Genomic DNA, 17,745 nt, shown 5'->3' with positions numbered 1-17,745 from the left:
GTAGGTAAAGAAATATGTTTATCTTTAATATAGAAGAGAAGGGTTGTTTATAGTCTGGCAATACGAAACCAAAATATTTTAAAACAGCTTTATGATCATCAGTATTTTTGCAGAACATTTAGTGTTCCTATCACTTTTGTATCTAGTGCGGTATTTAATGAAAATATTGACAAGTTGATTACATTATTATGGCTGTTAATAAAATAGAGATTTTTCACCCATGGATCGCCTGGAAAATAAGCTAGTATCCTATAATGTTATTACTTTCCATGAGCTACACCCACCCCCTACTGCTAACAGACTGGTCAATCTACTGGGTTTTATGAAATAAACAGTCACCGTTGAATACGGCATGCTTTAGATGTAACACAGAGTTGAAGGTCAACAAATAGACGCCCACCTGAACCTGCATTAGAATTGTGGTTGTCAAGATTTGGGTGCAATACTGTGAAGAAATAGAAATAAAGTTAAAAAGAAAGAAAAATAGTTTATTTAGGATATAAAATAGAATTCTGAACAGTATGCCCCTGAAAACGCGTGCATAGAAAACAGATTTTATGTTATTGATTTAGGCTACGTTGGTTTAAATGAATTGATAAAAGTTAATCAAAATGAAACTAGAAGATAGACAGGTAATTAAAAGGGGCCGCTACGACATGTTGTGTTTTTGATTTGTTTATTCGGGATATGGTCTTCATATGGTGGTACTTCATCTTTCATCATTTGATCACGAACCTGAAAAACGTTTAAATTTATATTAATTTTACTCTGCATTGATTAAACATTACATTTTACATCCATAATACCTTAGGTATACTCTCCGAACGCAATCTAATCCAAATTTGATGACCATACTCTTTCTTTCATTTTCTGATTCTTACAATGTAATCTACCTGCATGTAGGTGCCATGTTTATATTAGATAGTCTTCCAAAAAAGTAGGGGATATTGAAATGCAAATACCTATGCAGGTTGTGATATGATAAATAGTCCTGGACACTTGACATGCTTTGAGAGTATGTTCACAGATGAAGAACTTATCGCCCCAACAGAAGCACTGAGCTGCATGTGCGACACGCAATAACGCCATACACACAGGAGGGATTCATTGTCAAATTTGACACTTCAAGGAAGGGTTGCTGAAAACTGCCGCTTGCTGGTTTATCCTATCCGTGTTTGCTTTCCTATCGGTTCTTGCATAAGATTTACTGTTTAGCGTATCTTTGCTTTAGTGTGTTGCGTGTAATTTGATCGGGAGACGTGTTTGTCAACGTCAACCGACAACACTGCAAGAATTGGCCGTGACACTGCAAGAGGAGTGGGTCATATTGCCCCAAATCGTGATTGGACGGTTGATTAAGAGCATGTCTCGGCGAATTGCTGAATGTCTGAGGATTGGTGGAGCAATTACTCATTATTAAGACAAAAATCAAAAACGTCCATTTTCACTTTTGACAGTGTATCTCTTTGCGAGTGAAATCTGAATGCCGACATCAAGCAATGGTAAAAATAATAATAATAAAACGAGACGGAATAATAATTCCGAAATTAGTCAGATTGGTTCAAGCTACGTTTTGATGGGGCGTTCCGGCTTTTCACGGTGTCAGTGCGATTGCTAATTTAATATTGCGTTTAAGCGGAAAGAAAGGTGTATCCGTTTTAGTCGCAACCTGCCCAAACTGATGATTCACTACCGCACCCCACCCACTTTAGTCATTCGATCAAACATTACATTTTACGTCCATTTGGTGTTTTTTTTTTAAAAAATCGAAATGAAATTTATCTCGTTTTTGTTCATCTATATCCCACCTCTTCTGCGTTCTTTAAAACTGGGAGAAGATTTTCACCAGCTAATTTTTTAAGTTCAGCATCAGTCCAGCCTCGTCTAGCTAACTCAGCGAATAGCGCGGGATATGTGGATACATCTTCTAAGCCAACAGTTACTCTGTTCAAATATAACACAATATATTACATGGGATCAATATACATGGGATATTTATAAAAACTAAGATTTGCAGGCCAAAAACTCCGATCGTAATACTGAGCAAATGTAAATGGACTACAATCACATTAAAGAGCTGGCCATGAAAATAAAAAGCCCGTCCTTCCAAAGAAAACTGGGGGGTTCGATGGTGTAGTGGTTTGAAATCAAAGGTCTGTGATTGAGAGGCGTGGTGTCGATTCCCCGCTGTAGGGTCGCCTGTCCAACTTTGTGGGTTTTCTCCGGGGACCCGCCACTTCCTTCCACTGCTGAAGGCCCCTACGCCCAAGCTAATTATTAAAAAAAATCGAACCATATCTTAGTCCCGAAATGACCTAGTTTGCGTCGAGTCCTATCTCTCTCCTCAAAATAAAACTTCTGAGACTAATTTTACCTTGGCACGCCATCATAATCAGCACCAATTCCCACATGATCAACACCAGTTAAGTTTTTAATATAATCAATATGATCTGAAAAAAATGATTAATTATATTAAATTGTCATCATCGACAGTTATGGCAATGACACAACAGTGATAAATATTATGTCGACAATGGTGATAATTAATGTGACGTACTAATAAGTGATAGGTCAGTTTAGTGAGTTCAGTTAATGCTTCCAATTCGATGCGTCATTCGTTTCTAAATCATTTCTGAAACTGATATAATGTTTTCTCGGCAGTGGCTGCCTTTATTATTGAGTCATTAACCACAACTACACATACTATAGTAAATTCCTATGTCGACATGGAACAAACAGACTCTCTCTGGGAGCCGTCCCCTGGACACAGCGTATGTTATTACGACTTAATGCAGTCGCATCTTATATGATAATGCCGCTCGGATCGAAAGGAACTATAACTTGCCGAAAAACGTAATCGATGGGTATAACAGTGATAGGTTTAATAGAAATACTAAGTTGTGTCGACGAATGTACTGATGTAATACTATAAGTGTTTCAAGTATAGGAATACGTTGTTCTTTTTAAATGTTGGGATCTGTACCCACATAAGGTTGAACTTGGTAGGGTGATGCTATAGTGCTACTTATAGTGTCTTGTATTAATGTTATAAAACACAAGGTTTTACAAAAAATGCGCTATTGCAGAGTTTCATTATATTAAAAGTACACAACGTGAAGTGCAGTCAAAATATAGAAGTCCACATTGAAATTCAAGAAAGAATTGCAAGATAGTCACACACTAAATCTTTATAAGCAGGCGGTGCAGGATAGTGGCACATAGTGGTGCACTGGTTTATCAAGTGAGGCAATAGTTCCTGAAACGATAATTTTCGTCGCCACTGCTTAGTGAATATGTTCATTGTAAAACTTACTGGCAACTTGAGCTAATGTTGCTTGCGGTAATTCATTTGGAGCACAATTAATGTAACCTGGATAGAAGTTGACCATTACTACACCACCATTTTCTTTCTGGAATGAAATGAAATGAAATGAAATGGGGTTTAACGTCCTACTGTTCTGCTCCTATACTGGGCTAATGAAGACGGGCATACTCCATACAGTGTGCTATGAGGGAAATTTTGCCCGGGCAGCGGCACTATCGCCTATTCCAACTGCCAAGGGATCTTTTACGTGCATTCCAATACTTACACGGGACCTCGGTTTTTCGTCTCATCCGAAGGACTAGACAGCTGTCCGTCCTGCATCACTGACAAGGGGAAACCAAGTCGGAAAATCGGGATGAACTTTCTCGGCCAATGCAGGGATCGAACACCCGACCTCCAGGCTAGCGAGCCAGCGCCTTGCCCACCTAGCCACCGTGGCTCCCCTTTCCTGGAATGAATATGAAGTAAGTGTCTGTAAGTAACTGTATCGATTACAAGGATATTAATTGATTAATTATTTTCTTAGTTTCTGATATCCTAAGTATTGTGTCTTGCAAGAGACGGGGTATGCTTACTAACATCCGATATGTGCACACAGAGCTAACGATTTTGGTTTCAACTAAGAAATAAATAAATAACTTACTGTTTTTAAGAGTACGTTGTCCCTGACATTGCGGTTATGATTACATATAGCCCAGACTGAAGAATGACTGAATATAACAGGAGCTGTCGATACTTCTAGAGAATCTAACATTGTCTTCTCAGATACATGGGATAAATCTACTAACATTCCTAATCTATTCATCTCCTTTATAACTAACTAAAATACAAAAATAAAATATTAGTTCAAATCATTAACACACAAGACGATCAGCTGCTTTAATTCGTTTTTCCCGGGGGTCGCCGATTTATGTTAAGACACGCCTTCTTACTTATGTGAGTTTAAATTCAGTCGAGCACACCAAACAAGGAAGAGGTGATATCTACTGTTTTATTGATTGATAGCAAGACTTCATAATATATCTATATAACCTCTGGCAGGATGGTCAACACTATTTTATATATATCTTATCTCATTGAATAGGTTATAAAGTTTAGATACTGACGAGGCATTATGAATCATGGTCGTTATGTAGACTATTCTTCTTTAAGTAGTGTTAGGTGTAGTGCAAAACGTGGGGTATGCTTACACTTTTCTAGGTCACTTCATATCACTTTATGTAAATAATGTATTATTACCTTGCCAAAATCTGTAAGACCATTAAGTGGTGTAATTGTATTATCAGCATTATCCATCTTCCAGTTATCAGCCCTGGAATGAGTATTCAATGAATTGATTCATTGTTTCATTCAACAAGTGATTGCCATGCAAGATACGATCACATTTTGCAAGAGATGGACAGAAAACAAGAAGTTATTTGTCCGATATGCGCGAATATCAAAAGGAATCGAAATCTCTAGGATATAAACATATATTTTAAGTTTCATCAAAATCAAATAAAATCCTGATCTCTAGAGGATCCGCAACTTTGGTATTACATACTTTACACTATTTGCGTACAAGGAGCGGCCATCTTGTCGAACAGTTTTGGTCTAATCTTCACGATATTCGAACTCAACCGTCATTACATTGTCACACTGATATATTAAAACGATTTTTAAAATCGGATAAAAACTGTGACCTCTAGAGGATCCACAAGCTAAAATCGCAATTTTTTCAATCAGGGGCCATAATCCAGGCACTTACACTCCGATATGAGCGAATAACGACAGGAACCGGATCTGCGGGACATAAACACATGTTTTAAGTTTCATCAAAATTGGATCAAAATTGTGACCTCTAGAGGATCCACAACCTTGATATTACACACTTTAACACTAATTGCATACATAGAGCGGCCATTTTGTCCGGCAGTTTCGGTCCGATTTTCACGAAATTCGAACTCAATCATCATTATGGTGAAACGGTGATATATTTGAACGTGTTTTTTTTTAAATCGGATAAAAATTGTGACCTCTTGGGGGACCACAAGCTAAATACGCGATTTGTCGTACAATCAGCGGCCATAATCCGATACATGCCAATATCGCAAGGAGCCGAGATCTTTTGGAGATAGACCTATATTTCGTCAAAATCGGATAAGAATTATTGTGACCTGTAAAGTGTCCACAAACAAACTGTGGACGGACGGACAGGGGCGACGGCAATATACGTCCATATTAAAATGTGTGCGTATAAAAATCAATTAATCTCTCGTCTATTGGATCCCCCCCCCCTTACCCCGCCCACCATGGTTTATATGGATTTTATTCTATCTTTCGATTTATATTATTAACGCCCCATTAAAGTGCAGATTATCCAAAATGTTTCTTTTCTAAAAAGATATTAAAGATAACCATTTACAAATTTGAAATACAACGTGTTAACTAAATCATCGATATTATCCATGGCTGCCTATCAAATATCTTTATTATCGGACATCGCCTGATCGCTGGTCTAAAAGATAACAGCATTATGCTTACTATAATAAATACTCTCAATGACTCCAACTAAAACATAAAAAAATATATTCGTATGTCTAACAATTGGTTAAGACAAAAATGACCGTCACGTTATGTTTGAAATATGTATAATGGTGGGTTTACTAGCAGATTGTGATAGCACTTGCTTATGGTAATTACTCGTCTATTAATAGTAACCCTCTTTTCTACATGACGATTTTAGTTGACGTTTTAGTCTTGAATCGAAGAAGAGTGGTGTTTGAATTTTCAGTATAACCGTGAATATGATAGTGCTGAGACAGTATAAGACAACAGAGGAGTGGAAGAATGATGTTATAATGGCGCGAAAAAATTTGAGATGTGTAACCGAGCTTTTAATTTTTGGGACTGGGCCTGACAATTTTAGTCAATGTCATGGCAAATGGATCCAAATTCTCGTTAACGAGAGGATAAGAAATGGGACAGAATCTTGAGGCCTATCTGTCAATGTCGCCTGTTTTGTGAGAGTAGAACTAACAATTCTACAGTCTTTTGACCCACGACTCACTCACTAGTGGTACTACTAACTGGGCGATTCACTGTAACTGTGAATATGATAGTGATGAGATAGTAAAAGTCAGAGAAGGAGTTGAAGAATGATGGCATAATGGAATTGAGCGCCGATATGTAACTGAGCTTTTAATTTTTGAGGACTGGGCCTGAGGGCACTTTACCTCAATGGGGCGCTTACTTGGTCTCTGAAATGCCCTGGACTTTGGGGAGAGATTTTGCAGAATTCTGATGGTCAGAAAACAACCCATTAATTCATTTATTCTGAGACCGACTGCGGTGAGCGCTTTTTTTTGGGGACCGACTATTTTTTTGCCATGGGATGAAAAACCTTTTTTTTAAACATGATAAGTCGACAAGGTTATTTTATACTAAAGTTTTGCGTGAGTGGAGTGACGTGTGCAGTGAGCACTTATTTTGATACCGACTGCTCATATCTTAGGGCCGACTGCACTGATTTTGCGACCGACTAGTATTTGGGATCTATTCTGGCATTATTTGTTTACCTCATTAATTCATTAAGACGGCGATGCATAATTTTGAGACCGACTGCAGTGACTGCACTTATTTTGAGACCGACTATTTTCTCCCTGGGGGAAATTTTGTTCTTAGACCTACATACTCACAACAGAATAAAAGTGAAACACATTAAGTTGACAAGGTTATTTTATACTAAAGTTTTGCGTGAGTAGCGTGACGTGTGCAGTCAGCACTTATTTTGATACCGACTGCTCTTATTTTGCGACCGACTGCACTGATTTTGCGACCGACTGCACTGATTTTGCGACCGACTATTTTTTTTCCTGGGGGGGGGGGGGGTACCACCCCCCACCCCCACCCCACATTTACGCCCCTGTGTATTGCAACTGTGAGTAATTGCCATGTATCTGACCCCAAGGTCATAAAACATGCGCAGATTACCAAGACTGCTATCTATAGAATGTCCACCTTCTAATCCAACCAAACTCGCGAATCTTCCAGCGTTAAATTCATTCATTATTCCTGTGTGGTAAATGGAAAATTTAGTTTATTTTCTACGACATAAATCGATCATTTTTGTTTTAGGGTTTCAACGATAACAAGTTTGATACTATGGCGTTATTTCAACAAGAGACAATACCATCCTGTTAACTCACTATTTTTATTAGTGTCTTGTTGAACCTTGTAGACCAATGAAATGAAATGAAATGTTGTTTAATGGCACGTCAGCTCCAACCGGGCTATATTGCGCCAAACATATGGTGAATTTAACGGGACAAATTAAAACAATATCACAGGAATGTATTCATATATGTAAATAAAAACAAATATCACAGAAAATATACTTAAAAATAAATATATCAATTCCTTTACATATATAAATATTTAAAAAACAATATATGATAAATATATACAATTAAAATTTTGAATAAAAGTTTGTCTCTTTTAAAAATGCTAGCAATTCATCATAAAGCTCCGGTTGAGCAAATAGCTGACGTACTGACTGGCAACGGTAATATTTAGATCTAATATGTTTGAGATGATTGCACTCAATCAAGATGTGTTTCACTGTCAAAGGAACATGACAGTGAACACATTGTGGTTGAGGCTCTCGCTTTAAGATGAAAATGTGTGTTAAAAAAGTATGACCAATGCGAGAGCGACACAAAACCACTTCATCTCTCCTGCTGGTTCTATAGGAGCTTGGCCAGTCTCCTAAGAGAGGCTTAATGTGATGAAGTTTGTTTGTGTCTGCAAGATCCCAAGACCGTTGCCAGCGGTCATATACAAATAATTTAATGGACGATTTAAAATCGGTGAAAGGTAAAAGAAATTGTGATATGGGAAGATCTAAAGCAGACTTGGCAGCTAAGTCTGCTTGATCATTCCCTTTAATATCAACATGACTGGGGAGCCAGCAAAGGACAGTGTCCTTGCCGTTAAACTCGTGTGATAGTAGCAGACGATAAATGTCTGCTACTAAAGGGTGTACAAGCTGCTTATTGTTTATTGCCTGTAAAGAGGACAAAGAATCTGTAAATATAATGTGTTTTAAGGATGAAGAGGATTTGATATACTCCAAAGCCTGAAAGATGGCCTGGAGTTCAGCAGTAAATATGGAAGCAGCAGGAGGAAGACGAACAGAAATGGTCTCAGATGGCGTGACAGTAGCCGATGCTACCCGATCGCCATCTTTGGAACCATCTGTATAAATTGGAGCATAATCACCATATTTAGACCTTTTCTCTCTGAAGAGAGATTGAAACACTGTGGAACTAGTATCTTTCTTTTTGTTTTTTGTAAGATCGAGATCGATCTTGGGGGGAGATATAGACCATGGTGGTGTCTCGAAGAAAGGGGTATTCGCAATACTGTCTTGACTGATACCAGCCTGAGACAAAAGGGGTTGAATGCGAATACCGAAGGATGGAATAACATTGGTTTTCAGTAAATATAGATGTTCATAATAGGGTCTAAATATGGTGTTAAATGAAATATGATGAGGCAGAGATGCAATTTTTGTAGCATACTGCAGTGCAAGTTTATCACGTCTGTCGTGCAATGAGGGCTCGTGCGCCTCGACGTATAAACTCTGCACTGGAGATGTTCGGAATGCTCCTAGACTGATTCTAAGTCCTTGGTTGTGAATGGTGTCAAGCTCTTTGAGATAAGACTCGCGGGCTGACCCATACACAATACACCCATAATCGAGTTTAGATCTTATTAATGCTCGATATAATCTGAGCAGGACCTTACGGTCTGCTCCCCAGTCAGTGTTTGATAAGACTCTCAATATGTTGAGGGCTTTCAGACATTTCTTTTTGAGGGTTTTGATGTGGGGGATAAATGATAATTTCTTATCAAATATCAAACCCAATTGTAGACCAATGAACACAATGGTTCATTCTGTATGAAGTATAGAAATGGTTAATGATGTAATGATGCCATCGACAGATAAATTTCAATATGATGAAAATTTTGCCATGACAACGGCGTTTTTTGTCTAACTTTTGTCGAATTCGATTACCAAGGCTTCTTTCAGGTGCACGCTAGCCTAGCGTGTATACGGGATCCCAGAAGCACTTTCAGAGAGTGTCCACAAGCGGTCAATTATGCCCATTTTAAATTCTCTCGGCTCGAGGAAGTAAGATTTGTATATAAAATATTGGATAGTTTTAAGAAAAGGAAATATTATGCTACTTCAATAAAAGGACGTAACGACATCTGTGACGCTATAGTATTTAAGTTCACTTTCTAGTTTCTTCGCGCCAATGCTCTCCTAATGTCTGGTTATTAAACGGGGCCCTGTTTCACAAAAATTTAAATCTCCTTAAAATCGTCTAACTTAAGATAGATGCGTTTCACAAAACGATTTTAAGCATAATAGGTAAAATCCACTAAAATAATATTGTAAGTTAAAATTGTATCTTAACTTACAATAGTGGCGTTTCACAAAACTATTTTAGGGACAATTTTAACTAAAATCTATTGTAACTTAGGACAGCCGCCACCCTCTCCTAACTTAAAATCACGACATTAACAAACAATAATTAGAGCTACGTTGTGAGATCTATTGCGACATATAGATATATTTGGAATAATGTTAATATTGCCAATGGCCCGGGTTATATAATTTAAACATACTATCATTCACAAAAATAATTTTCATTCAATTTCCTTTCATTGCATGGGAAATATAGCTGCGGCCCACCCGTTTATTTTATTGTAAGTCAATATAAGCAATTAGATGACGCCCCAAATTAAAACCCCAAGAACAAAAAACCACTCAAAACCCCAGTAAACAAAACTCTTTGTTACTATTTTATATACTACCAAATGATTCAAGTATAAATTATACTATTTTCAAATAATTAATAGACCCCCCCCCCCCCCAAAAAAAAAACCTCTAAAAAAAAATCTAAACCCACTTCATTCCTAATGTTTATAAAAAAATATTTGGGAGAGAGAGAGAGAGGGGGAGAGAGGGGGAGGGGAGAGGGAGAAGGAGAGAGTTTTTAACGTCCACTAGACACACACTAGGTCATTTCGGGACTAACACATGGTTCAATTTATTTGAATAATTCGCTTGCGCGTAGGGATCTTTAGTAGTGGTAGGAACCGGAGGCAACCCACGAGGTTGGGCGGGCGACCCTACTCCCTGTCACGTACAACCGTGGAATCGAAACCCCGTCAGTCCTATAATACTAGATACGCCATATGCAAAGTATTTATGGTTTTGGATTATGATGATTTACATAGGAGCCAAGGGTATTTGTAGTGTGAAAAAATCATTTTAATTTAATAAGATAGATAGGCATTATCCAATAAGGAGTGTGGCACTTTGGCATTTTCAAATTACTATTGAAGGGGTCCATGGGACTGACATTTTAAATCTAGGCATCAGAACATTGGTTATTTCGTGTATTAGTTTAAAAGTAATTAAATACTTTTAAAATTCGACAATACTTTAGTCTAGATTAATCGTTTGATTCAGAAATATCACATGTTTGTTACAATTTCTAAATAGTTTCTCTTATCCAAAATACCACAAAGCTACGAAATTCAAGCGATTTAGTTTATCGATACGCATTATTTCCATTGAAGCCTGCGAGTAAATCCAATGCCAAGGTCACGAAAGCGACATGCAAGTTCAAGGCCAACCAACTGATACATTTCAAAACAAATAACACGCAATAAACTTATTTATTTCATCTCTTTACGACTGTCTGACCATGTGTAGGAATTGTTACAACGTATGAAACTCTCATCATTGGTATTGTAACGGTTAGTTCACTCTGGCAACAGTTTTCAGTTCCGAAGCGTGTATGCTTACTCCGTAAGTGCCCTCGCCGGAATTGTGCACTGCGCGAGCGCAAGCAATTTTAACTAAAATCTATTAAAATTGCATTTTAAGTTACAATCGATCTTCGTGAAACGCATAAAATTTAAAATTTCAGTTTGATTTTAGTTAAAATCTATTTTAGTGATTTTAGTTTAAGTTTTTGTGAAACAGGGCCCAGTTGATATTTTACACCATAGATTTATGTGTTCATAAATCTTTTAACCGTGCTTTGGGTATCGAAAGCAATTACTTACCGTCCGCAGTTGTCACGAATCTAAAGACGTCTGGGTAACGTGCTACAAATTTCTTTATTGTGTCCATTTGATCAAAAGACTGGCGAACAGCGTCTATATACTGGGAATCACATGGTACATACAAGGCCCAAAACTAAAACCATAAAAAATCAGAATATTTATTCTGGCAATCTTATATTTCTACGTGCCAATATTGTCGTATAGGGTCCGCCCGCCTACAATTGTTTGTTGAAACACCACAGACCGGATATTTCCATGTTGCTTCTTTTCAAAATTGCAATTAAAAATGCATTGTGTAAGAGTAAGAGAAATAGCTAAGTCTTGATTCACCATTTTAAATCGAAGTATTAAATAGCGATCGTGATTCAGTCCTTTTAATTCTCAACCATCCGATGGCCTAGAGAGTTGATAATAGGCTTACCATGTTGGGAAATGTCTAAATAATAGTTTATATAACATTTGAAGTCAAAATATAGAACTTTAGTAGGTAGATTTTGCACTTACATAATGCACCTATAAAAAAGACGCCCTTCAAAAGGATTCCTAGAGCAGCGTCACAAATGGACTAACTCATTTTTTTTTATCGGCAAATACTTTTTTAAAAATATACCTTCACTACAATAAAAACACTGTTTATAATAATATCCCCATTAATTTTCAAAATTCCTGTATCCGCCCCTGCATCATAATCTTGAAGCAATGGCCCGAGAAATCCCTCGATGACCATTGCTGGAGAGGCTTCTGATACTTGAGCGTCTGAGGGAGTGTGTCTATTCTTCCCGTTCAATCAAATCTATCCCAAGTACAGCAACATGACAGGCCTTCGTTTAATCTGGGGTCTTCCCTAAAACTTTGGACAATGATTTAAGGTATTAAAAACGGAGAAAGTATTGTTCGTCTCCAAACAGTATTGCTTACATTGTATCAGTTTTATTAGCCTCGTGTGTCACGCAATTAGTTCTTCTGCTATATTCTGATATGCACTGGTTAATTGGGCGTAATAAAATTGTAGGTCATGACGTAACCTTATGTAAACGTATTTGGTCAGATTTGGAGCTCTGTTGAAAGCGTAATGATAGTTTTACGCAATTAGCTATTGGTTGTTAATCGGACTATTGGCCAGTCATAATTTTGAACAGAAATTTGCTTCCATTGCAGCAGTGTTAAGTGGGATTAGCTCTAATCAAACGAAACACTGCGAGGAGTTTGCCCCTACATGTACACACACATTATGAAATTACCTGTGCCCTTAATTGTCCTTGTTCTATTCTAGGTATATCAGTATGTGTTGTATTCCATATTCCTATCAACGACTCGGCTAAATTGACTTGATGAACCTGATTCTGTGCTTGCGCACGATACTGCCATGCCAGATCATTATGTCTGAAAAGAAAGAATGAAACAATGAAGATTTTATCCCTGTTCAATGTTTATATTTTGCTTAGGCGAGAGTACTTTTCTTGATTTTGCATGCTTTATATCTGCCAGTTTGGCGTGGTGGTGGTGGTGGTGTGAGGGGTGGGGGAGTATGGGTCCCTTTAAAGACAAGAAGTTTCAAACAACTACTTATGTCCATTGTTACTCTACAATCAATATGCTGATTTCTGAAAATCCAGTGTAATGTCTGCTCAAATAGACGTCAAACAAAACATAGCATGGTGGTCGTTGAGTTTACTCAACCTTGCTTCTAACGTTTTAAACAATTTAAGATGGCAATTGGACATTGTTATCCCCCAAACTGTCAATATTTGAGTAACCGTTTTACAAGGGTGCTTCATTTCTACTCCATACTAGAATTTATTATCTCTTTTATAGTGACCATTATTTTTCAATAAAAAGTTTATAAAAGGGGTCAATGATGTTTATCCAGGCATCCACCTTTACTTTCTTACACTACAAAAACCAATGTTAATTTACAATTATTGTTGAGTATATTCAGCCTTGTACAACCTAACCTATCATCAACACCAGTCTAATTCATAACAGTGGTTGTTTTTGTTGTTTATTGCAGTTTTAACGCCCAATACACAGGTTGATTTAAATTTAGATTATCTACATATGAAGCAGTCATAAATAAGAGGGAAAACTATACATTTTTGTTAATATATTCACCAACAGGGTCGACACCTTGGTGGTTGAAAAGGCTACCTACACAGTCGTATCCGGAAATGACATGAGTTCAATTCAGAATGTAGCTAAAATAACTTTACAGCAGCTCAAATAAATTATGAAATACATTGGAATTTTCGGGCACAGATCTAAGAAATCGTCTAAGACACATAAAGCAACTCTTAAAACCACATGTATTTCCGTTAAATCTTTTGTTTTCAGTCGAACCAAGTAAGTAGACCTAACAATAATAATTAAAGAAGCTAAATCGTTATTCTTTAACACCTAGAAATGGACACAATTGGGTCGCATCGCATAGAATAATGTAATATGATATGTATATAAACTGATTTACATTCAATCGTTTCTGTTTTTACTGTAATATCTAATCAGTTATGTTCGACGAAATACGCGATGAGTCTGAATTGAATGGCCGTCTAAGGCGTCTGGATATTCCAGTCTACACCGGTAGTATTCTCCTACGTGAGATATGTTTAGTCTCTTTTGTATGCCAATTTTAAAATTGTTCATTTTGTCTTAAATATTGGATATCAAAAGCCCAACTTTTCACGGTAAAATAACAACATCAATGTTGATTTAAATTGACCAATAAGTCTTGTTTGCAATGTCCACTTACAAAACAAGATATATTGTCAACCGTAAGTAAACTCTGTTTTCGATCCACTTGGCGTTCAGTAATGTACTTATTTGAGGTTGATAGACCCCCGCATCATTAGTTTTATCCCAGTCTAAAGTTACCCCTACAAAAGTTGTAACCATACCTCGCCTTAAGTTAACAGCCACCGCTGTCTCGATTAATGTAGCTGCTATGTTGAAGAAGGGGTTGGATTATGACAGTCTAAAGGAGTACTTTTAGACAGATAGCCTAGTGGTTTGGGGGTATGTTTCAATTGAAGTTAAGCGATTCCATACGTATGTAGCTAATCGTGTACATCAGAGCCTATTCTACTTCTGAACAATGGAATTATATACAGTTCAATAATAACCCGGCCGATGATGCTTCTCGTGGTCTATAAGTGAAGGAATTAGTTGACAGTAGAAGGTGGTGGAATGGCCCTGAAAATTTATGGAGAACCACCGACTTACGATTTGATCATCAGGATGAAATTAGAGAACTCGATGAAGGGGACCATGAAGTAAGAAGATCATCCTCTGCATCTACAACAACAGAGATGCCAGAGAAATCACTACTTGAAAAGATGTCGAAATTTTCGAAATGTCACAAATTACGCGTTCACAGGTGTTATAGTGAACATTGTTTGAAAGCAAATAAAAGTCTGTATACGAATGGTGTATTTAATCGCCAGTAGTTGAAGATTTAAAACCCTCAGAAGTAATGATATTAAGGGAAGTACAAAATGTATATTTTTCAGAAGAATTCAAGGTTTTAACGAAACTACAAAAGAAAGAGGGAGTAAAGGATAGAAATATAAGAAAGGATAGATAGTGTCACGTTAAAGGCTTCTAGTCCTTTGTACAAATTGGATGTAGGCGGGCACACCCAGAAGATCTACCTTTGGATTGCAAGCACCCTGTTATTATTCCAAAACAAGGTTATATGACAGAACTCATAGTGAGAGCTTATGACTCCAAGTCGTGACATTACTCATAACCTGATAAGGTCACCGGGATATTGGATAGTGGGTGGAAGATTTGTAATTTCCAGAATCATATCTAAGTGTGTAACTTGCAAGAAGTTAATTGGTAGTACACGAGTTCAAAAGATGTCTTCACTTCCAAAAGATCGACTTGAAACAGCTCATTCAGTTATGCAGCCGTAGAGGTTAAAAGATACGGCGTAGTATTTGTATGCATGACCTCTCGCGCCATTCACTTAGAGGTCACAATAAAATGGATACAGACTCGTTCTTAAATTCAAATAGACATTTCATCTGCAGAAGGGGACCTGTTGGACAGCCATGTTTAGATCATGGCAATAAAACTAACCCCGATGTGTTTTGATTTCGACTCTGAAACAACCTGTGGAGTAAAGTAGAAAGTAAAGCTCCCCACGTTACACAATCCTTTCAAAATTATGTGATCTTTTAATATATTCTAAAATTTGCATTTCAATGAATTCATGTCTAGAACCCCGAAATAATGAATCTAGGCTCGGGTTACTCCGTGAGCGAAACCCACCCATCTCCGAAATAAATACACTTACCCATCAATGAGTGGAACTTCGTTAAGGATCTTTTTAGCACGTGCAAGGTTTTCTTCATCAGTGCTTCGTTTAGAAAGTGGGATTCCAACAGCTAATCCAGTGATTATGGCGAATACAACGAAACCGATAACTCCTCCAATCAGTAAACGGTTTTTGTTACAGCCGCCGCCACCAAACGTCAGGGGTTCCTTTCCACTCATCTTGGAATGTTAGCTGAAAATAAACAGAAGGTAAACTAATAGGTCGGGTTAGATTCACGTTGTGGGGAGGTGGCGTAGTGTGTTTGACCAAAACACACCCCCAAGTGCCCTTTTTAATCCACTTAACGAAAAGAAAATCCGAAATAAAAATATTTAATAAAGCTAGGTTAGAAACGAAAACGAGGTTTACAGTCTTAGCTTTATATAGTGGTTAAGATTTCTCGTGGTGTTAAGATCATCATTGGTTAAGTATCCCTTTCCATCAGAAATCTGGGTCTGAACTCGATATATCGAAACTCTCTAACTGAAGAGTACTTATTGTTGCTGGTTGTATCTTTTACGCCTCCACCAAAAGAAAAATATCTGCGGTAAATTTTCTTTTAACCGACTGTTGGCGACCTACACCTTTTGACAGCTTTTTTCTTTCTTTTTGAATTGAATACTTAATTTGAAGGGTTTTGGGAAAGCTGTAAACATATTATTTTTAAATATGTTGAAAAAAATCAACAGAATTTTTAAACTAAAACAGTAAAACCTTATAAAAAGATATATATCTAAAATACCATTGCGTAATTTAAATATGCCCTCTTCTTTATTATAGATTTTGTAGATGTTCTCACTAAATCCGCTTTGACTATAGCCCTATGGCGCAAAACAAATCACACGATTTTCAGTGCCTTCCCTACCCCTAATCAGTTAGCTCCTATTGGCAGGAATGTCATGTAAGCACTGATGTATCTTCGGCGTTCGAAACGTCGATCTAACCAGTCGAATTTACCCCATGTATTTAAAATAATATGGCATTTCCGCTTAGCTCAAAATGTCGGTATTTCTCTGCAGTAACTCCTAAAGCCAACCCACTTAAACCCCAGAATCAAGGAGCTAAATATGATCTTGCGTAAAAAGCACAGTTTAAAGGGGCATGACCCGGTTAAACACAGGGTGCTAATTTCAACATATAGAAATGTTTAAGTGCTTATATATTATGAACTTTTTTAGATGATATTATTTAATGTATTTATTAGCCAGTAGCAGATAAGATGTGGAAACACGGTGGTTACGAACACTATCATTTCAGGTTATCTACCACTAAGTTATCTACCGTTGGGTGCAAATCTTTCTTGGAATCAGGCTTAAATTATCTACACTTGTTGTGTTGATACAAACGAGAGACCAGAATCCTATATAAAATGGTATATATAATTTAACATTCATGTATGATGCACTTCGACACATCTGGTTAGTAGACAATGCTAGACAATTCTCCTTAAGACCTAGTCAGCAGTTACTGAGACTGATATCAATATACTCAGACCTATATCTTTGACTTGTATATAAACCACATTTCGAAATACCACAATTAGATTAAATTACTTTAGGTTTTTGTGTCCCTTTAACTATTTACAATAGCTGTAATGTTAATATGTGTGCAGACACGTTCATTTTATAATAGGATATCACAGCCAAGAAACACTATAGTACTAATGTTAATATTTGCTGTGTATACAGATGAGCTAAAATGTGTGTGTTTCATTCACGATTCAAACACTAGACGGACATAGGCCACAAGTCAAAGTGGAATATAATAATTTAAAGTGACACTGACATTTTGTTCTTCTTTTTGTGAAAAAAAACCTACTGATTATATCAAAATAGGTTATTGGTGAAATGGTAATGATAGCTAAAGACATTTATAATTATCTACGATTTATCGAAAGGATGACTAACCCACAGCGCATGCGCCAATCACGGCACAGACTTTGATGATCAGCAATAACACATTGCATGCCTGTGATAAA

At 37.1% G+C, this 17,745-nt stretch overlaps 1 protein-coding gene across 1 annotated transcript; it reads right to left on the bottom strand.

Moving 5' to 3' along the window:
- Positions 1-340: 340 nt before the first annotated feature.
- LOC126832511 (dipeptidase 1) lies at positions 341-15,946 on the bottom strand. The gene is made up of 10 exons (XM_056103290.1): positions 15,747-15,946; positions 12,694-12,835; positions 11,453-11,585; positions 7,228-7,378; positions 4,565-4,637; positions 3,969-4,145; positions 3,314-3,410; positions 2,375-2,450; positions 1,809-1,944; positions 341-735 (listed from the first exon to the last, which is right to left on the bottom strand). Exons 1-10 carry the CDS (start codon positions 15,944-15,946, stop codon positions 637-639), a joined length of 1,284 nt encoding a protein of 427 aa, XP_055959265.1. The 3' UTR covers positions 341-636.
- Between the last annotated feature and the right edge of the window lie 1,799 nt (positions 15,947-17,745).

Source organism: Patella vulgata, chromosome 9 (assembly GCF_932274485.2).
Source record: "Patella vulgata chromosome 9, xgPatVulg1.2, whole genome shotgun sequence".
NCBI classification, from domain to species: Eukaryota; Metazoa; Mollusca; class Gastropoda; family Patellidae; genus Patella; species Patella vulgata.
Note: the sequence above shows the minus strand (reverse complement) of the source record. Positions and strands in the feature narration are given on the sequence as shown.

Bases quoted from the DNA above. Each gene is read 5' to 3' on its own strand.
- LOC126832511 (XM_056103290.1), bottom strand. From the start codon at position 15,946: ATGAGTGGAAAGGAACCCCTGACGTTTGGTGGCGGCGGCTGTAACAAA. The intron at 7,379-11,452 runs GTAAGTAATTGC...TTTACCACACAG, and splicing joins ATTCGTGACAACTGCGGACG to GAATAATGAATGAATTTAAC. The intron at 4,146-4,564 runs GTAATAATACAT...TTTGTATTTTAG, and splicing joins GTCTTACAGATTTTGGCAAG to TTAGTTATAAAGGAGATGAA.